We start from the raw sequence: 22,363 nt of genomic DNA, 5'->3' as shown, positions 1-22,363 counted from the left end.
CTTTAAAAATATTGTTGACGATAATAACGTAAAACAGAGCTTGCCAAAACAATGGAATCAACATATTTCACACCTCAATTTTAGGCGTCAGAAAAACTTATGATTGCAAATCCCAAATACACTTTTGTGAGATACGAGTCTGTGAGTAGGATTTCCTGGTATTCAGCATGAGCGGGAACACTTCATTGGCTGTCAGTGCATGTGGCAGTACACAGTATTATGTAAAAGGTGTAAATGTTTTATTACATCACAAATCAAGCTTCGGTTTATAGTTCCTAGTTGACTGGTGACACTACAAACAAAGGCTGCTTACCAAGTGGAGGGGGGAAATATGGTAGCGTGAGGAAGATTAAAATTTGTGTACCAGAATGCTTCTTGTGTTGTGAATCCTTCCACTTTCCTGTTCACTTCAAAAGTAAATTAATTAAAACTGTAACTTTTGTAGCGTACGACAGCTGTCCTTGTGAACTGAGGGTCATTGCATAAGCATGTCGAGTGGTGGTGGTGGTAGTAATGGCTTGGGTCCTCAGGTAGGAGAATGGGCGAGACAAGACCAGGGATTAAATCCATGAGAAAGTCTGTGGTGGTCCACCAACAATATCATCACAAGAGGGAGGTAGCTCAAGCGCAGGTCCATCCGGTTCCCGGAGCAGAAGTTCTGGAACTGCAGGAGTATGTTGCCGTGGGCGACGGTGGCGATCTTGAGGCAACCGCACCAAGATCCCCACAGCTCAAGCTGACCGCCAGAACTCGGGACACCCGCCCGACGACCCGGCGGAGGAAGGTTAGTGATGAAACGAAGGAAGAAATTCAGGAGGAAGACGAGGCCACTCTCAGGGAGTTGCTTGTGAGGTATGTAACGTGCCTCAGCGACACAGACTCGTCTCACACTGTACTTCCAAAAGTAAGGGCAACTGTTAGGGCCGTGGAGGCCCACAGTGTGGCCACCTTCATTCTGACTGAGTACTTATTGCTGTTTGCCTCTTTGGAGAAGCTGCACTTGGAACAAGAGATGTAAAATTTTGTTTTCCTGCTAAATACTGATGAATTGTAATTTCAAGAAGCATATCTTACCCAACTCTGCGAAGCAGTCGCTCGCATGGTCGAGAAATTCTCTACCTTCCATGGGACCTGAAGGTTCGTTACTGTGTTCGCAAGAGCCTGCCACTAGTGCCTGTCTTGTGACAGATTTATCCAGTGCACATTCTCATATGTTGTTTCTTTCATGTCTATTTTAATATTTTTCACCTGCCTATGCCTGGGTTTTCCAAGTGGTCTCTTTCCTTCATTCTTTTGACTGAAAGTCTGTACTAATTTGTCATCTCTACCTTGTATGCTACATGTCCACCCATCCTGTTGTCCCTGATTTGATTGCCCTAATAATATTTTATGAGTACAATTTATAAAGCTCCTTGACGCAGTTTTCTCCATCCTTTGTCACTTCATCCCCCTTGGGACAACATTCTCCTCATCACCTTGCTCTCAGACACCCCAAATCTGTGTTCTTCCCTAATGTGACAGACCAAGTTTTGCACCCACACAAAACAACAGGTAAAATTTGAAATTTGTGTATTTTAATGTTTACTTGTTTAGATAGCAGATGGGAGCTGAACTGCATGGTAGACGTAGCCTTTTGTGAGATCATATGTGCAACTTCTTTTGCCCAGTGGAATAAGGGCAAATGTGTGTGACTTACTTTTGGAGTACAGACTTTTGTGCATGGTGTACTGCATGGTCGTGTTGGCCGTATGACGTGCTGCATGCCTTCGTGCTTTGCCTCTTATTGGCTTGACTGTCACTGACACAAAGATTTCACATTAAGACTCGGTCCCGTCAGTGCCTTCTTGAATGATACGATTTTATGAGCCAGGTGTAGAGACCAGAGTTGATTTTCTCGTGTATGGAACATGATGCTCCAGTCACTTCCTCTCTTCTGTTGCTAAATGTTATAATGTGCTGACGTTTGTCATTTGTATTTATCTAACTGCATGAGTCTGTAGTAGCGTGCGTAGTCATGTCTTCATGCACTGTGATGGAGGCATTAGCTTCATTTGCTAGAAAGAACAGGTTCATGCACAGAATAAATAAAATTTAATTTCATAAAACAGTTCACATCTCCATTTCAGCCAGTTGAATGCTTTTTGGAGTTTTCTGAAACAGATATGAGTGGTTGTTAGTTGCAAGACTGCATTCTGTGCCTTAATTTCAAGTAGATGCAGACAGTAAATCAGATCTTGACAGCAGTAAATACTTTACTTTTGCGGTAATTTAATTGTTATATTGGCTGGGTGGACATATTCATTCACACGAGCTACTCAGTCTCAGATTGGCCAAATTACAGGACTTCGGAGTAGCTCATGTGTTGCAAACGTCAGATTGTTTAATAATCTTGTACTATAGCTGTCTAGATGCATTAAGAGTGGAAGGCACTTTCCCTTTATTTGTGCCCTCATGTGAATTATGGACCGCTTATTTTAGACCACCCCTGAATTCATGTGGTGTAAACACATAAATTCATGAGGTGGGTTTCTCCAGATTTCTGACAGAATGCTTCTAGATTCTCGAGGTATGATGAGTTAAGACATGTAGGTTGCTCGTGGTTTCACAAGGCACCACCTCCAGGATCATGTGACATCGCTCTATTCACGGATGTACTGTCTCCGGAATCAAGTTTTTCTCGTGTTTTTGAAGTGCCATTCAGCCATCATCTCTTGATGCACTCCATTGCACATCACTGTTTAGAAAGAGGGCCACTGGCATCACCAAGATACTGTTCAAAAGTTGATTGTAAAAGTTGTACTACAGCATGTTGGCATGTACTGATATTCACGTCATTACAGGGCAGAGAAGTGTGGGAAAATAAATGCAAGATATTCTCTGGTTTCAGCACACACAGGAAATCCCAGATACCAACTCTTATTGAAGTAAGTAGATTGAAATTGTGGAATCAATGTTTTGTTTGAGCTCCGTGGTGATAAAATACTAATTCCAGTTCCACTGTCCCCACATTATAGCTTTAACATGTTTTGTGCCTGCTCTTAAAGTTTTCTCCACGCAGGCAGGGCGCGTCAGCTGGATGTGCGCTGGTGTACTTTATTCTGGGCCTTACTGTATGTGCACAGTGTCTTTGTCAAATTTATTTGGTACTTGTGCTCACTGAAGCACATGGGGTTATATTATGCGCAGTAATGTGACGCTACTGACAGCAGACGCAACGGCTTGAGAAACAATGAATAGCTATTCAACTGGCTGTGCCAGCACTGGGCTACCTCCCTCCTTCAATAAATTCAGCCCATTATCTTTTTTCTTTTTCATAGTGGAGGCAATCCTGGAACATGGGTAAATATCCATCTCTTGTTTCTTTACTTCTCCTGTGTCACTGTTATTACGCTACAAATATATCAACAAAATCAAGTACTGCCTTCCCTAAAATGACGGGCTGTTACGTGTGTCATTATTAGAACACAGACAAATCATTTTATAGAAGACAGCAATATTCAGACTCGCTGCTGTGAAAACCTCAAATCCTACATACCTCACATTGACATGTAGATGCTGATTTACCCTTTACCTCCTCTCATCTTCAGTTACTCAGCCTCGAAAGATTTTGATCTTGACGTGTTGGTTACTTTTGCCCCGTTTAGTCATCTGATCCACTTTTTTTGCTTGTATTTGCTTGGCATCAGTGGGTGCTGAGTTACCCAAGGGTTCCTTAGATGAACTGTTATTGGCATGTTTCTGTACTGCAATTTTGCTCTGGGCTGCCTGGATACGCTAAAGTGTGATGGTTTCCTCTACAGCATGGCACAGAATAAAGTATACCAGACTTCATCATACATTGGCTTGATGTACAATTCCGGTCAGAAATGTCATTTGCATCTAATTTTAAGAAACTGGAAGTATGTTCCTTGTAGCTGACTTTATTCTGAGCCATACTAGTAGATGTAATGCATAGTTCTTGTTTGTGAAATCACCCCAGTCCCTGTGTTTTGTTTCTGGGTCGAGCAGTGTCCGGGATATAGAAACATTGCATGAAGTGTACGTACACCAGCTTGACACGAGCAAGTCTTTCTGTCTTGAAATGGTGTGTCAGCAGATTTGCAGTGCTCATCATGTCAAACTGGTTGGGTTTCTCTGTGATTTTGAATCGCGATCTTGACATGGGCAGGCACGTTATAAATCGTGTTGAACGAGGCAGAGGCTACTTAAAACTGATGTAGTCTGGTATTTTGATTTTCATAAATTTGCATGTGGATTGGAAATGGTGTTTCTATCCAGAGAGAATTATTGAAAAAGTGTACTGAAGAGGTACAGTCGCCACATCTCACATGGTTATCATTGCAGTTTTTTTGTGGGGCAGGATGTATGGCTGCACAATGTTTTGGAATTCAACTTGTGTGGCCTCAGTTTTCTGTTCTGTAGCGTTCAAACCATCAGTTTTTTTACCATTTCAAGACTGTAATTGCTTGTTGCCTGCTGTGTTCTGGGTTTTGAAGAACAGGATTGTGATAGCATACTGCATCACACGCACACGTAGAATGATGAAGTACTTCCAGTTGCAGCTTTATTCGGAAAGCTGTGTGAGATGCGTGGATTTCCATGTATTCAGTTTGAAATAACGCAGATTTATGTTGGATCTGCTCTTGGGCTTGCTTTTTGGCAGTTTCTTGGAATTGTGGATCTCGTGTTTCTTGCGGCCTTGTTACAAGACATCAACATGAGACTTCACTGTCTCAAAGCTCAACAAAGTATTTTTGTTTATTAGGGGACCAGATGGGGTCAGCTTTAATCCAGCTGTATTTTTAAGACTCAAATTTAGTTTTACTCGTACTAGTATAATTTAACTTTGTTTGCTACTGGCAATTGAAAGAAGTTGATGCTTGTTTCGAAGTATTATAAAAACATATTCCAGTTACAAAAGTTGCCTTTTCCTGTGTGCTGATCTTCACAGTTCCTGTGGCTGGATTCCAGGCTATAATTTAGCCCCAGCTCTTACTCAAACACTGTGGGTGCTTAATGTGGGTAGTGTAATGATTAAATCAATTGGGAGGACTGACTATGATGTCTACTGGAGTGATTCTGTCGCACAAATGTCGGGTGGTAATCCACTAACATGAAGTTCAAAATGTGTAAACAGTCTAGTGATAAATGTTATTTTTTATTGTAACTTAAAGATGGTTTGGAACATTTAAGGTAATTTACCAAAATAGAACACACTAGAACAGTCATTTAAAAAAATGTTTCTGTGAGATAATCTATTTATGTACAGTTGTTAAATAACTCACGGTTCATGTTAATGACAGTTGGTTTCATGGAAGTGAGGAACAGAGGTTGTGAACCAGTTCTTGGTATGATGTACCCAGGTACAGAGTTTCTGCATTCTGCACACATGCTTCCACTTGTGTCACATACTGACTTGCAGTTTGCGTTGAGGTACGATTTCTTGGGGTCTTGTTTTCTTTCCTTCCATCCCGCCCATCAGATTGACTGGTGGCTGCTGCCAGTGTTTACAAGATGTTGTCGTGTTGCTCTGTCGCTCATGGGCAGGCAATATGACAACCACATGAGCAAATCTATTTTGTGCATTCAAGTTGTTATAGCCTGCATGTGAGTAGGGCCAACAGTCTGTGTGAATAGTTTTGAAGCTTATTGCACTTGAATTTGCACGAACATGTAACCTTTGCTCTGAGTGTGTTGTTTATTAGAGTTCAAGTTCGGATTCATTATTGTATTACAAATGTTTAGCGAGCTTAACTGTGTTTTTGGTCTTATTGATGATGAAGTGAGAAGACTTAACGTTGAACTAGCCTTTTAGAATGTTATTGTAATATAGTGTTTTGAAATGACAAAATGCTCTTCCAGGAATCTGTGATTCAGATTCTTGTGAGTGTTTTGAGAGACAGCCTAGGATTATATTAAGTTCAGTGCTCTTATTGGTATTGTGCCTCCTATAGCCATGTTTGCGACATTTGTGGACCGCCGTGTAAAGAACAAACTGTGTTGCCATAAGCAAATACTTGGTAGAGTCATGTCATGTTGGGGCTAACGCGAGGGCCATGCGTAGTGTGTAACCTAGGACCATGCATGGCTGCAGTCTACAGAAGCAGGTGAGCGTCATGAGCATGAACCTGAGCGCGAAGCTGGATGAGCTGCAGCGTGGCGACCGGCAGCTGGAGACGACAGTGGCGCTGTGCGAGATCCGGTCACAGCTGCAGGAGCTGACCAAGTCGGTGGAGTCGTGCCAGAGCGAGGTGAGCGAGGTGAAGCGTGACATGGTGGCCATCAAGCACGAGCTCGACACGGTGCAGCAAGTGAAAGAGGAGATCGAGGAGCTGCGCGAGTACGTGGACCGGCTCGGAGAGCAGAGCCACCGTCGCAAGTTGCGCCTCCTTGAGCAGGTGTGAACAAGATCCAGTGAAGGCATGATGCGGGTCTTTGCGTGCTTGGCAGAATGTTTTTTTATTTTGTAGTGTTTGTTAATGTATGCATGCTGGACGACACATCCCACAAGAGAGAAGATTGGTGCAATATGTATCTTTTCACAACATACTTCAGTATTAGTTTTAACCGTGCGTCACTTCCTCTCAGTGTAAAGCATGTGTGTGTTGTTTAGTTATTTTCAAGAGCAAGTCCTCATTTAAAATAAAATAATGCACATATTTTATGTAATAATTTGTTCAGTGTACCTGTGATGTAATACTTTATTTATGCATGGCAGAGGAGCAAAATGCTGGCGGCAGTGTCACAGATGCAGACTTCCTCTGCGTCATGAGCTGCGCTCAGCGACATTCTGGTTGCGGTGGTAAGGAAACTGCAGGCGTATTCATCCATTGTAGCACCAGAAACTCTGTTGTGTAGTTTTTGTAAGAATGTCTGCCTGATATTCTGGAGTTTTGTGCCAGCAGTACTGTCAGTGATGATTTACTGAGTTTTATATCGAGAACCTTTATTAAAACAGAAGCCTTCAAGTATAGTGATGGCTTTGAACTTCTGTAGCAGATCATGGTTACCTCTTGAAGGCTTCTGTAAACCTTTTTATTTATCGTGATAAATTTTTTCTGAGAATAAAATAATAGTTTTATTGTTTATGGAGTTCTAGAAGATAAATATTTTGTTACTCCGTAAATTGTTGAGTCATTTCTGAAACATATTTCAGAGCATGCCTTTGTTCTTGGCGGAAATGGTTTTTGTCATCATGAAAGCATCGGGGCTCCTTCCTCTGCTCGCTTTGCTCACTGACCCTGCTGGGGTGCTCCAGCACTTCTATTTACTTCCCTTCTGCTCCTTCCTGTGTGTACCCTAATTTTAGGAATCTGTGAACATCGCGAGGGAAGTTGACAGCAGTTACGAAGAGTTCATGCTGTTTCAGCTTCAGGTGTTCAGACACTTCACATGGCTCACCTTCTAATAAAATCTGTCTCGGACGCATTTTCTCCAGCATATCAAACAATTTGTCTCTGTCATTGAAAAGCTTGTGCAGCGTTATAAGCTTCATTCGTATTAGCCACTTGTGGAGAAGCCTGAACCCATTCTAAGAGTTTCATTCACCTTTTCCACATGTCACAATTCTAACAAAGCCTTGTGATTTCATCTCGGTACCATTGGTGATGTTTAAGATTACAAAAAGTAAGTAAATGGAGTATTTGATTGTTTTGAATGCATTTGTTACTTATTTGACATTTTAGAGTTAAGAACACCTTTAAGGCATGCATCTTCCCTCCTTCATGATCTCATTCACATTTAATACATTTTCTGCTTATATCTTGGCAAATTTGAATCCAGGCACTGCATTTAACCTGTGTTAATTCAACTAATGACCCACATTTTTAAAGGCTGATGTGTTGAGGCAGGGCACAGTCTTGGTTTGTGTCTGTACTTAGCGCAATATGCAAAGGACCTCACAGGTTAAATGTTGTCATGTTGCAGGGACTGACATTCTTCCTGTCTTATGCAATTCTTGCTGCAGTGCTGGGCATGTTGCAGTTTGGCTACAACACAGGAGTTATCAATGCCCCAGAAGTGGTGAGTGTTCCAAAGGACATTCAAAATTCTCCGACTTCACTTCTTTGTCTTGAGAAATTTCTTTTTGTTTAAATACATTTTGGTTTTAAATGTAACACATTTATATTTTTCTGCAAGCAGGGGCAGTATTAAAATGTTTTACGGCAAACTGATGTAGTTTCTGTCACTGATAATGAGTGGGTTTAGCATTCATTCTCCATGGCACTTTTCTGTATTTCGGCCTGTCACCATATTACCGATCACAAGTTTGGCCTACGGTGTCATTATATTAAAATCGGAGGGAATTCACAAATAACTCATTTAGTAAGGAGGTCTGGGAATGGCCATATGCCAAGTGTCAAGCACGTGTGTATAGTGCGAAATTAGTGGAACTCAGCAACCTTCTCCCCAGTAGTATGGTGTAGCGTAAGTCAACTACGTACACATAGCATGTGCGTGCATGTTGCAGAACATAGAGAATTTCATGAAGGATGTGTACAAGAGCCGCTACGGGGAGGACATTCAGGACGACTCTGTGAAGCTACTCTACTCTCTGGCTGTTTCTATATTTGCCATTGGGGGCATGCTGGGCGGCTTCTGTGGAGGCATGATAGCGAACAGATTCGGCAGGTATGAATGCTACGATGATGATTATTTAGATATGGTAACAAAAGTACTGTATTGCTAAATCTGAGATGCTGATTGGTTACATCAGCCTGTATGGACCTTTATGTTATTGTAAACAAAATAATAATTTTATATATTATTGGCCATGATGCTCTCTTAATGGCGTTGAAGATTGTGTAGCAGGACAAATAAAATTTATTTGTTGTGATATTAGATTTGTATACTCATTGATTTCAGTCTTACATATGATATCTCTAGGAGCTGGGGTAGCTCTGTCAGCTAGTGTCTTACTACAAACTGGACAACCAAAATTCAGTATCTGGCATGGGCAGAGGGTTTCTCTTCCAGCCTCTAGTGTCCACATCAGTTCTGGGGCCCACCCAGCCTCCTATCCAGTGGGTATTGGGGTGCTTTCCTGGGGGTGAGGCATAGCTGGGGTGTGATGCTAGCTACTCACCCCATTCTAATGCTGAGGTCAAGAACAAGTAGGAACTGTACCTCCTCTCTCCCCAAGCACCTTCACGGTGTGTAGTGGGACAGCTTTACTTTGTGGGAGATTTGTCTGGAATAGGTCATGTGTGGTCTAGTTAACTATGGGCCACACTAGTATACCTCAAAACTGTTAAACCCAGAGCTGAAGTCTGGTTGGCAGCTTAAATCGTCTATTCTTACATGATATAGGTTAGGTTAAATGTCTCCCTTAATTTTAACTCTTGGTTATTACACAGCATTACAATTCCTGTGGCATAATATTGAAGTCTTTCAGTCTGTGTATTTTCTTTGTGCATGAGTGTGTGTGTGTGTGTATCTCTGGACACAGTTGTATGAATATTAGATTTTGACGTACATATTTTTACACCATCTTACATTTTCGTAACTTGTGAGGCAAGCACTGCCTCTTGTTACTTGCCAGTGATGTAAATAAAAAGTTGAATTATGTTTGAAGATGGCTGTCTTCTGGGTTGTTGCACAGTGTAGTCTGGTAGAATTTTACATATGTTTCTGACATCCTTGCTTCTTCCCATCTTCAGGGCGATGAGTTACGTTTGTTATGATGGAGTGGTGTCAGCTGGAAGGTTCTGTCCAGTGAAACAGTTCCTGTGTTTACACATATCATGACCTTTGAGTACACGTTGATTAAATCGTACTTCCAAACTCTTTTTGCAGAAAAGGTGGATTGCTCCTGAACAATCTGCTTGGGATAGTCGGAGCAGTGCTGATGGGTTGCACCAAGTTGTTCCAGTTGTACGAATTCCTCTTCCTTGGCCGCTTCATCATTGGGGTGAACTGTGGTAAGATGCAGCTCAGGAAATGCCTTAGTCTGATGAGTCTCCTTCATGCTCTTGTCTGTAGGAGCTACAACAGTATTGACACAGGCATATTCAGATACATCAGCGGTATCCCAGTGTCTCAGATTTTAAAGCTGATCTCTTTGAGAAATTGCTTTCTAAAACTCCATCTCCCTGTTTGCTGAATTGGAGTAACATTACAGTGTAAGAAATGTTGTATTGATGTCTGTTTACGCACCTCTGTTGTGCTATTGTAATTCTTAGCTTGTCTTGGCTTTCCAAATAGTTTGTCTTAGTGTAGATGGAACATTGTTTTTTTTTAACAACTGATATTACTGCTATGCTCTGCTGTGCAGTTTATGAATCTATTTTCTGAAGTTGTGGGAACAAAGTTATGCCAGATACAGTAGTTTCCATTTTGGAAACTCTGGTTTGCTGAATATTAGATCCATCCCATTCATTTCCCTAAACAGCATTGGAATGTAATATTCCCAGTAGGATTCATGTCGTTCATTATCTACAGGTCTAAACACATCACTTGTGCCCATGTACATCTCGGAGATTGCTCCTCTCAATCTGCGGGGTGGTCTTGGTACGGTGAACCAGTTGGCAGTGACTGTGGGGCTGCTGCTGTCCCAGGTGCTGGGAATTGAGCAGATCCTGGGGACCGATGAGGGCTGGCCCGTCTTGCTAGGCGAGTGCGGAATAGAGTTCTGTTTACGTTTGTATCTGCGCCTTTTATGATATTTCCTAAATTGAGTCAAATAACATGGAGCTGATTCCCACCATATTAGGTTTTAAGCCTTCACAGCAACTTAGTGTGATGAAGTCTGCCATTTGAGCTTGGAATTGTCTGTTGTTTAAGAAACTGTCTCTGCTTCCATCATCATCATAATTATCACCACCATAATCATTGTCACATCTTACTCAGTGTAATTTTATACTTGCTGCTGTGGTTCTTACTAACTTGTTTGCAGTTATGCCAGCCCCATGTGTTTCTCACTGTAACAGGAAATACAACTCAGTGTTTGTGTTCAGGTCTCGCAGTGTGCCCCCCAATCCTGCAGCTTGCGCTGTTGCCCTGGTGTCCAGAGTCCCCACGCTATTTGCTCATAACCAAACAGTGGGAAGAGGAAGCCAGGAGAGGTAAGCTTGACATGGCCAAACCCGCTTGTGTGGTGCCGTTGTTCTTTTCATTCGCTGTGATCAGAAAACTGTTGTTCATTAAGATTTCCCATTTTCTTTAATAACACGATAACTTGAGAATATATTTGTATACCTCAGTAGAGTTTTATCTCATTACTCTTCTTCAGAGTTTACAGCAGCAAATTTGGATCTGCAGTAAGCAAGTCCAGTGAAGTATGTAAAATCATAATGAATATGTTTTAAAATATGTTTACTCTGTTGGAATACAGATTTTCACTTTTAATAAGTTATGGCTACATATTGTCATACAAAGCATCAATATTTGAATTTTAAAATGCAGCAGTAATTGCGCGTATTGACTCATCATCTTATCGAGATGCACTGGAACAGTGTTGTAGAGCTGTAAAATGTCCTCTTAGTGTAGCATTACAAGCTGCATGCTGTATTGCAGCACTGCGGAGACTACGCGCATCAAACCAGGTGGAAGAGGACATCGAGGAGATGAGGGCAGAGGAACGGGCGCAGCAAGCCGAGGCCACCATATCCATGATGGAGCTGATCTGCTCACCCACGCTGCGTTCACCCCTGATCATTGGAGTTGTGATGCAGCTATCACAGCAACTGTCAGGGATCAATGCTGTGAGTAGTTTGTATGGTCACAGTACATTGAGGTCGTACGTGTAGTTGTGGCACCTAAATGTGCAATCTATAAGCCGAGAGAGGGGAGTTCAGTAGTAGTGGGGGTCGCACAGCCTCAGCTGTGGTAAAGCACCGATCTAAATACGGCTAGAGCTACAAACCAACTGAAGCTGATGCCCCTCTAGCGCGTGCTTCAGACAGGTCCATCTAATATGACCAAAATTAGTCATTTCTCAGAAGTGCCAGCACTTCTCGCATTTTTAATGTAGTATATACATACTTAACAATATATGTATGCCCCTTACAATGTGAAGTTGGCGGTTCTAATTAATTTATCAACAGTATGATTTTTAACTGTGTGTGCTGTATCTGTAGTTGATGAGCATTGATGTGAACGTGATATTCAGAATAGTGGGAAAATATATGTTCTTAAAACTAGAGTTTGTTTTTCTGTTGTTCAGATGTGTGCTGCGTAAAGGATAAGTACGAATTAAACTGGTGTAGTTTGATGAGACGGACATGTTGACACTGGAAATGTTGCAGGTGTTCTACTACTCCACGCTACTCTTCATCAGCTCGGGGCTCACGGAAGAGAGTGCCAAGTTTGCTACGATCGGCATCGGGGCCATTATGGTGGGGATGACGCTGGTGTCCATCCCACTGATGGACCGCACTGGGCGACGGACGCTGCACCTCTACGGGCTTGGGGGCATGTTCATCTTCTCCATTTTCATTACCATCTCATTCCTTATAAAGGTTTGTACTGTAGCACACGCAATTCACGTCTGATGAGCAAGATGTGGTGGTGGTGTGTAGAGGGGTGCTCTGTGTAGCTTCTTGGATAGAATTTTAAAGTGATATGTGCTCAATGCATTTCAGTTGTCGTTACAGAAGGTAACGCAAGCTTAAAGCTTATTTCATGCCCATTGATTTATGTTTTTGCATGAAGGACTAGTGGTATTGTTCCTTACAGATCAAAGATTTGCAGTTCGATGCCATGAAATATTTAGAATTTTCAGTGCAGCAGTTACTCTCTATGTGCTGTGGCAAAACATGTTTGTGTGTAAATAGAGGGGGGGGGGGCGACCAAACATGGCCACCATTGGAAACAGTGTTGGACACCTGACGTGTTTTTTCTTTCTTACATCGAGTGTGCTCAAGTGGTACAAACTGCTGCTCGGAACGTAACCTGGGGACATCCTGGTCTGGTCTGCTTCAGGTGTACCAAACACTGCTGGAATTCGCTGTTTTAATGTTGGTTGTTACATTATCAAGGGGGGGGGGGGGGGGAAACAAATACAAATTGAGAGCTCGGTCATTATTTAAGATATGTGCTGCAGGTGTTGTGTTCAGTTATATGCTGGTTTTGAATTGTATCTGGATATTTTGCGCACGAATAGTAAGAAGAAGGGGTGAAGGATAGGTCAAAACAAGTGATAAAGATGACTGTCAACTGAGTTGTAGCTCTGTGTAGTCACTCTGATGATGGAGGCAGCAAGGGCCTCTTAAACATTGATAACCAGACCACGGCAGTATAACCTGGAAGACAGCCGTGTGTTCCTACTCACTGCCATGAAAATCATGCTTAGGTTAAGTGATGAGTGATAAAGAAAAAGGAGAAAGAAAGAATTAATTATATATTTTTGACATTTCTTCCATCATTTGTTTCCCTTTGCTTGCAGCAAGTATAATTAGAAGGTACAAATTGTAGAGGAATTGTTTTCGTATTAATGCTCAGACTTTAAAATAAGCCTGGGCTAATGGTAGCTTGGAAGATGTAAATAGAAGCCAGCATTACTGATATGTCATTAACAGTACTTGAATGCAGTGTTATGAATCACCACAGCCACCCCCTCCCTTGAAACATAAGCCGCAGTTGGTCGCCTCAGACTCGTGATTTTGTGGTGGTGGTTGTTTGTCAGGGGTATCTAATGACAGTTTTAAGCTGTGCCAGTGCTAGAGGCTACAGAATTTCCAGGTGTGACACAAAGGTTGATTTGTTGATTGTAGTCTTTTGTCAATGATAATTTCTGTCTGTCTGGTTCTGTGATATGAAAACCTGTGTTTTAGACTGCACATTATCAAAGCAGAGTTCAGTAATGCAGAATTTAATCTAAGTAAACAAGTGTGATGGCTCGGTTCACCTGCCTTGTATAAAAAGTATGCAGTCAAGAGGGCACTGAGTGACTGTACACACAGTATATGAAATATTTGTAATAGCTTTGGTACTGTCTAAAGAAAGTCTTCTTGGTTCGTTGTCATAGTATGTAACAATTTAAACGCGTTCATTTAAATTAGAAATTATGAAATCAGAGTAGAGCGTGCTGAAGTCTTGGAAATGTTGGTGTTCCAGCAGTGGAAAACGTCTCTTGTTGTAATGCTTTATTTATCACGCAGACAACTGATGATGGGTGAGTGGTCTAATGTAGAGCTCTTGCCCCTTTTTAATCCTCTATGCAGCTGATGACATACTATCCTTTTGATTGTAAATTGTCTTATTACTTCTTTGTTCTTGTTCGAACGTTATTGACTCTGTTAGACTGGGATATATGTAATATTGCATGTTCAGTAAATGCAAACAGTAATATTCTTAGTAAGGATTAATAAGTTTGCAGTGTGACAGATTATTCATGCTCTTAGTTTAATCCACACAAGTTTTTTTTTAAATTCACATTTTTATTTTTTGGTGATGGCACTGTGCTGTGAGAAATTAGCAGAATAAAGTGACTGACAGTGGACACAATAAGGTGCCAAAACCCAAAAGTGGAAAAACAAAGGTTAGTAGTTTGTGGAGGACTTTTCATTGTACAGCAGACAAATTAAACTGTCTTCACGACTAAGAGCTTCGATCAGTTTGATATATGTAGTGCAAGGGAGACGATGCTTTGCTTATCAAGCTCTCGTGTTCATGTATGTCCACAACATGGCCTTGTTGTTTCTCTTTGCAGTTACTGTACAGGTATGCGTGTCATCAGATACATCTTGTTGGTATGCCTGCATGCATATCCAAGTCTTTCTATGTTGCATTCACCCTGCAATGCTTTGTGTGCTGAAGACTTTTGAGTTTCAATCCAAGTCATGTCACTTTTTCTAGAGTTTCAGGATCCACATGGCATTTGTACAGTACATAATTGTCGCTTGTAAGATGATTACATTAAAGCATTTTGAGGGATGCATCCTGTTGTGTGTTGACGCCATCTACATGGCGATTCTTGATTATAGTTTCAGCGTTCATTAAGAATCCACTACATGTTTAGACCTTAACTGGTCATTTCACGTGATGAAACCAAGAATCGTGTAGACGGATTGTCAACCTAACATTTAAGCATTCTTCAGCATCTACAAAAGAGTCAAATTGCACTTCTGCATCTGTATGTCAAACAGAAGAACAAGTGGAAATCAGTGGGAGTGGATGTTACAGCCATAAATAGGCCGTTCCCGTCTGCTTGTGGCGTATTTCATGACTTGGCCTATCTTTTCTGTAGTATTATGCTTAGTTTCTGTGTATACAGATAATTTAGTGAGGATATTATTTCTTCTGATGTACTGTCACATTTTTGGTTTGCATGTGGTGTTTGCTTTGCTTTCACCTTCACTGCCTGTTATCTTGTCCTCCCTCTCTGGTCCATGACAACTTTCCTGACATTGTCTGGAGGAGGGGCACACATAGCACTTTGCCTGTCTGTTTTTTTCAGTGCTTGACCAAGGAGGAGGATTGTTTACTTTGTAGATTGTTTTGTTTTAGTACCTTGTCTCCTCCAGCATTTTGGGAAAGCAGAACACTTTACCATCGCCTGATAGGAGTTTTTTGGTTACGTCCAGGAAATGATCGACTGGATGTCGTACTTGTCAGTCGTGTCGGTGCTGAGCTTCGTCGTGTTTTTCGCCGTGGGTCCGGGCTCAATCCCGTGGATGATCACTGCCGAGCTGTTCTCCCAGGGTCCGCGTCCTGCTGCCATGTCCATTGCCGTGCTGATCAACTGGATGGCCAACTTTCTTGTTGGCATTGGCTTCCCAACCATGAAGGTATTCGCTTACGTCATTTTCATTCACGGTTTGTCATGGTATCACGTTGAATGAATGTCCTGTCACTGCAGAGGTGTTTCCTTGCAGACTGTTCTTGAAGAAAGACCAGTAGTGGGCAGAGAGAATCTTGTTCACATCCCTTTTTTACATTTCTAATGCGTATTATGAAATGTGGAATTTGGTGTTCTGCCATGCAGTCCTGTAGGTAACCACGATAAACTTACGGTCTCCACCTTCCCAGTGAGGTGATAATGTTCCTTTGAATTGTTCCCAGAATCCATATTTTCATTGCAGTGCAAGCCTCCAATTTGATGTGTTATGGGACATCAATGTCTCAGATACAAAGATATAAGTGAAGAAATGTCAGAACCATATGGTTTTAGAACAAAACTGAAAGGGATAAGGTTGATAATAACGTAGAAAGGAGTAAGTCGGTCACTTGCTGTATTTGGTGATATTGCAGTGTGTGTCTGTCGCATATTGGTTACTGTTGGAACAACTTTAGAATGGAGAATAGTGTGGTCTCAGCTCAGTCAGTGAAACAGCAACATCTTGTGCTATGTCAGTTCTTCTCCCTTGCATTGAAACCATATGGTAGGTGTTTTTTCTTACCAGACTCTTCTAATTGTATTTAATATTAATCAGAGTGTTGAGGTAGGACCCTGGTAATCCAGTAATCCAGTTTGATCATGCCATGAAGCGAGAAGAGCAGGTCACACAGCTGCAGAATGGAAGGCAGCCAGAAATATTCCATGGCAATTCCTTGCAATCTGCTTGTTTTTTTTTATTTTGTTTTTTTAGAAACACCCTGTATGATGGTAAGATGAAGCAAAGCATTATGGGAAGTTGGAATGTTGTAATCGCTGGACTTTCTTAGCTGTTGTGTGTATCTTTATGGACACCACAAAGACTATGGACACACAAAATGGAATACCATAGGTACTTGAAATCTATGATTGAGAAAAAACTGTTCTTGTTTTGGGGCATCGTTGTGCATTATACAGTCCTGGCATCTATGGCAATGCTGAAATGTGTCTTTCTGTTTTGAGAGGGACTGTAAGGAGGTAAGAAATTAGCGATTCAGATGTAAATTATGAGTGTGGAAAGAAAATGCACTGTCCTTTCATTTTGCAAAAGGCATGTGTTGTTTGAAAGTGATCATTGAAATGTTCTTTAATAGAAATTAATTTTTCCCTGTAATGACAAATAATAACAAATGATTGGAAATGTAGTTCTAATACTCATATATGTAAGCATGTATTACAATGATCAGGAAATAAATTGGAGTGAACACAACTAATGAAAATTAAAAACACTAACAGGACTGTACTCCAGTCAGGAAAGCTAGCAATGGCTGGGGGTTCGTCGTGCTGACCACACGTCACCCTATATCTGTTTGGATGATCGTTCACCTCTGCTTAGGCATGTGAACGTGAGGCCAGCAGTCAAGCTAGTTGGCTTTGGCTCTCTGGAGCTGTTACGCCACAGATTTTTTAATTTTTAACAGGAGTGTGCTATGAATTGGTTGTATTTTGGCTGATAGACAGTTATGTGCTGACAGTGAAAGGTTAATTACTCTGTCGGCTGAACGTGCATTTTCCGTGGTTGCAGAATTCGTTGGAGAACTACACGTTCCTTCCATTCAGCGCTTTTCTTGCCATCTTTTGGATCTTCACATACAAGAAGGTTCCTGAGACAAAAAACAAGACATTTGAGGAAATACTTGGACTATTCAGGCATGGGAATGGCAGGTAAGTGGTCCTGGTCGTGAGATCGCCTCCCGAAACTTGATTCAGAGTTCATTGCTGATTCTCTGCTGATGCTCCAACATAAGTAATGCTAGACCAGGGACCGTATGTCATGCTTAATTTTCATTGCTGTGACAGTTGCTGAAATAACGGGGGATCATCGTAAGTATGCTCGCAGGGACGTGTTTAGTTTTCCTCCGCTTCATCCTCAGGTGGTTGTGCATGGTATTGTCTGTGTTGTCATGTGTGCCCCATACATAACTACTCACATGACCAGTAGTCATACACTTGAACACTGCAGGAAGGTAAGCGTGTGAAGGTAAGCTCTGTGAGTGGGAATGGTGTAGTATGTTTCAAGAACAGTTTGCTGTGTGTAGCATCACTACAGATCAGTGCATTTAATTTCTAACCCTGCCATGAGTCTGCATCATTTCGCATCGCTGCACGCGCAGCTGATGGCTCAGCGTCTTGCCTGCGCACAGGCATGAGCAGCCTGGGAGTTTGTAATAGCCAAACTCTTCATTGTCATGGAAACAGTTGAAGTGTTTTTAGGTCTGAAGGGGGTATTGCTCCAATAGCCAGCTTGTGCCACTGTGTAACTATGTAACTGTTTTAGATTGCTGATTTTCATATGCTTTGAACATTTTTTTTATTGTTATGAGGAGTGCGGTTCTTATAAACTGAGAATTGACTATGATGAAATTTCAGTTGCAAATCTACACTTGTCTGAACTACTGGTATATTCACACCTTGTACTGAACTACACCATAAAATGAATTAAACAATTCGATGGTGTGAGACAGAGATAGAAATATTTCACAAAACCAATACAGGCACAACACTATCTTATGCCATGCGATGTGAACACCTTTGCCTGATGCACTGCCTTCATGCCCTTTTGCAGTCAATCTTCCTTTGAAGAGTAGTGTCACTTCATCCTACATGAACTGTCGTGTCATATTTATTAAGAATACGGAGAAGCACTCGCGTGTTATCGGGACGATCCTTGTTGATATGAGGTGCCTGATGTTGCTAGTCATAATTCTGATATTATTTTAAGGGTCAAGTGGTGCCAACTTCAATAACCTGCTCTTCTCTTCATTTGTCAGATATGTAGGGTCATGTGCAGTAACTCGTTAGCTTTCCAAATTTTACATCTGTTTTTTATTAATCTCTTGCAACAGTAATAAGAATATTATATTGAATTTCATGTCTAACGTTCCAGCTTTCCAACCTCAATATTGTATTCCTGCAGAAACCGCAAAATGTAGTCTCTATATGTTTATCCAAACATTGTAGTTCTGGGGTCGTGCTGAAGGCATTAGGAATGTAATACAACAGCTAGGATCTTAGAGCACTTGATTACTTGACGCAGTAAGTGTGATGTTTAGAAGTTCGTTTTGACTTTTTTGTTGCAGTAAATTATTAAGTAATTTGTAATTCAACCTGCAGTTGACTTGTTGGTCTCTCATTCAGAGGGTCTTGTGTTTGATTCCTGGCCAAATTTGCCTGCTCATATACTGAAACTTTCACCTCCTGCCAAAGATGAAACTTTGGGAATGCGAAAAATACTGGATCACCGCATGATTCTGAGTCTACATTAAGCTTTACGTCTCCTCTGCCAACAAGCGTTCTCATGCCCATCCTTTCACTGGAAATAACAATGTTCCTTTTGGGTGTTACACCTTAGAAGTGGACTCTGTACCCTAATGTAGGAAGCAAATAAACAGACTGTGTACCTGCAGGCATCAGTTACAAAGAAAAAAACTTCAGCATTTACTGAATTCAGGAGATGAACTATGTCTTGTCTCATTCTGACCTTTTGTATTGTCATAGCAGGTAATATGGTATCATCTAAAATATTACTACTTGTGCTGCACAGATGGTTTTTCTGTCTGCTGCTACAATGCCTGATACAGAGGCAGAGTAGGACTTTCCTTATATGTTACATGTAGTAGACATTTCAGTATTAATTTTACATGTATTTTATAATATCTCAGCAATGGTAAATACACTACAGTAGAGATATCTCAACACACAAACCTGGAACTGTCCCATATTTCAGATATCATAACAGAACCTTTTGGTTTGTACATTATTTCAGTTTTATTCATGATTATTACAGATATCTCAACTAAGTTGTGCATATCTCAACACAATTGTTCTTCAGCAGAGATATCTTGATGAGAAAAGAGATCTCTATGCAAGATGTGCTATGTTGTTAATCTGCTTCTCTCTTTACTGTGGTTCAAGGGGCAGTCTGCGCGACAGTAGGTTGTATGGGTGAGTAGCTTGAATCTCGCTGCATGCTGCTCTTTTAAGTACTACCCGTCTCATCACTCCTAGTCCCTGCTGTTGGCAAGGCTTTGAATGTGTGTGCATGTTTCCAGCTCTTAGGCTCTCCCACATTTGTTTAGTTTATTAATTTCTTATGCATGCGTCCCTGTTTCATTTGTGTCTGTGGTGGACCAGACTTGGAAGTGAAATTTTTATCACAGTCATAACACCAAAAGCTTCTATATAAACACATAAATAGCCTGAACAGTATATATATTTTTTTCTGGAATTGATTTGTTTGGGTTATTCTATAACAAACTAAAGCTGTGTCACACTTGCAGCAGCACCATTTGTTTTGTTTAAAAATCTCTCCAATTTTCTGTTAATCAGATTGCAGATGTTCACAAACTTGTAACACTAGTAAACGAAAGAGACAACACACATGTATAGTGACAAGATACAGAATTTAAGGATGTGAGAAGGAAGACCTTCATATTTGTTTCTTTTGTTCACATTTCTCACAGCAGTCGTGCTGTGGAGTTGTGTTGAGGCGGCATGCCGTGTTAGCCAGCAACGCGTACCGGTGTTTCTCAGAGATACAACTCCACAGACCATTAAAAACAATTATAAACTGCTGAAAGCTTGCTGAGAATTGACACAGTCGAGATGGTTGCATTTATGTTACAGAACTGGTCTACAGATGTTTTAGAATGTTTTCTTCCCCAACTTCCTGAACACAAAGATGTTTTCTGTTTGATGTAACATGTTCTTGTCGCTCCACCTCAACTTGCCTGAAGGCAGGATTCCGGTTGGATGTAAAATCTGTTGGCACGTGTCATATCGCTTGAGAAACTTATGCATGGGGAAACTGGCTGCCCGTTGCACTATGACAGTCTTCAGGTCAGCCGACACACCCGCCACACAGCGTGACAAGAGCATTCTGATCCCCTCTTGGAAGTCTGCGCACACTCAACGCATTACAGCGTGGGATGCAGACAGATTTTATACATGAATCGGGAACCTGCTTTGAGGCTTGCCACCTTTAGCAGAAGACGTCAATATATGAATGGCGAAGGAGGATCCTTAATTGAAGTGTGTTCGCTTACAGGAGCATGGAGGTGACATCAGTGAGAAAAGAGACAGACGTGAGTGGTATGGCAGAATCTGATCAGAAGCTTTAGCAGGAAGATAATTAGGTTGTAATTGTTGTTTCGAGCTGGGTGTTGCCAGGAAAATATCTGATTTACCTTTGGTTTTGCCCAGGATAGTTTTCTAATTCTCCTTGAGGAAAAATTCATTCAATTGGTGCGAGTTGTGTGATTCTCCCCCCTCACCGTGCTGTTGTTGCATAGCTCACCCAAACCAGGTATGCTGACTCTTTTCCAGGAGCATGCTAAACTGTGTGAATGCGTTAGAGCAGCGCATGCCCCCGGCAGAGCGTGCGGCGCTAATGGTGGCCGAGGAAAAGCCACACCCCGACTCATGTAAGCACCTTGCCCCATTTTCTAGTTTTGCATTGGTGTCATCCTTGCTGGGTTTCAGACATTCCAGACACAAAACACTTGAACAGTTGAAATGAAAATGTCAGCACCTCACTGGCAAATATGATGGCGAGTTTTCTTACCAGCACCACCACAACACCTCTGTCCTGTTTGTTGAGTTGTAGCTGCCCCGCCAGCAGACTAGAGTAGTGCATGTGTGGTATTTGGCAGTCAGTCAAAAATCCATCATGCTGATTTTTGCATGAATATTTTGAAAAGTGAACTTTTTTTCAACTTATGATTTAAATAATTCTTTTGATAAACTGCTATAAAACATTAGGAAAACTTCACAAGTAGGTTAGGTGTAAAGAGATGAAATGGTAGCACCAGAGTAATATGCCAGCAGCACATGTATTCACACATTTGCGTGTGATATAGCACAATGATGACATATATAGACTTGCCATAGCACACACAACAATCGTGTAATGCTGCGTTAATTTTTGGTTTACATTTTTTTAATACTATGAAAGCATGAAAGTTATATGTTAATAATATCTTGGCAGTGCTATGTGCAAGAATTGTGAGTCCTGTCCATTCAGTTGGTTTAGTTTTTTTTTCTTGTACTTTGTATCTTTGCTGAAATTAAAATTATACATTTTACTGAGTTTCATGTTGTGTGAACCCAGTCTTGCATGCTTTCCCATCTCATTCCTTCCGCTGCTGAAAAGAAATATCTGTAACAGTAAAATCTGGAAAGAGGGTTTTTCTTATTGCTGTTGTGATCCGTGTCATCAAAATATTTTTTTCGAATCTTTTTGTACCCAGTGCCGAGCCCGTTTGAAAGAAGGACGTTTATGAGTAAATACAATCCCCGGCGCCACTCTGCATACGCCACAATACCAGGTATGGGTGTGCGTTCATTCCTAAACACACCATGCACTCTGAAGCACAAGATAGATTTTCAGTCTAATTCCTAAGGCACTGGTGCTGTACGACACTGACCTAACACTGTACAAAGTGGTACAGACTGTGCACTTGCTTGAAAACGAGGAATAAGCAATTAAGTTATTGTGAAGATAAGATGAGAGGACATGTGCGATCCTTTCCTGAATCCGGCCTGCATGCT

At 41.3% G+C, this 22,363-nt stretch overlaps 1 protein-coding gene across 26 annotated transcripts in view; it reads left to right on the top strand.

Moving 5' to 3' along the window:
- The window catches only part of Glut1 (Glucose transporter 1), a 38,498-nt gene that overhangs the window by 14,025 nt on the left and 2,110 nt on the right, over positions 1–22,363 (top strand). For 2 of the 26 annotated variants that reach the window (XM_087342315.1, XM_022080555.2), the window contains 15 exons: positions 531–852; positions 2,841–2,924; positions 6,095–6,398; positions 7,927–8,022; positions 8,471–8,631; positions 9,796–9,920; positions 10,441–10,611; positions 10,956–11,063; positions 11,515–11,702; positions 12,246–12,458; positions 15,504–15,728; positions 17,340–17,479; positions 19,730–19,759; positions 21,140–21,237; positions 22,063–22,140. In XM_087342315.1, coding sequence (XP_087198441.1) covers positions 539–852; positions 2,841–2,924; positions 6,095–6,398; positions 7,927–8,022; positions 8,471–8,631; positions 9,796–9,920; positions 10,441–10,611; positions 10,956–11,063; positions 11,515–11,702; positions 12,246–12,458; positions 15,504–15,728; positions 17,340–17,479; positions 19,730–19,759; positions 21,140–21,237; positions 22,063–22,140 — 2,335 coding nt within the window. In that variant the 5' untranslated portion in view covers positions 531–538. The other 24 variants (XM_022080568.2, XM_022080565.1, XM_022080570.2 and 21 more) reach the window with 22 other exon arrangements.

This window comes from Zootermopsis nevadensis, unplaced genomic scaffold (genome assembly GCF_977971745.1).
Source record: "Zootermopsis nevadensis isolate Lab colony 2312 unplaced genomic scaffold, Znev_1.0 Znev_ptg000003l, whole genome shotgun sequence".
Taxonomy (NCBI): domain Eukaryota; kingdom Metazoa; phylum Arthropoda; class Insecta; order Blattodea; family Termopsidae; genus Zootermopsis; species Zootermopsis nevadensis.
The sequence above is the reverse complement of the archived record's forward strand: the minus strand, read 5'-3'. Positions and strand labels throughout refer to the sequence as shown.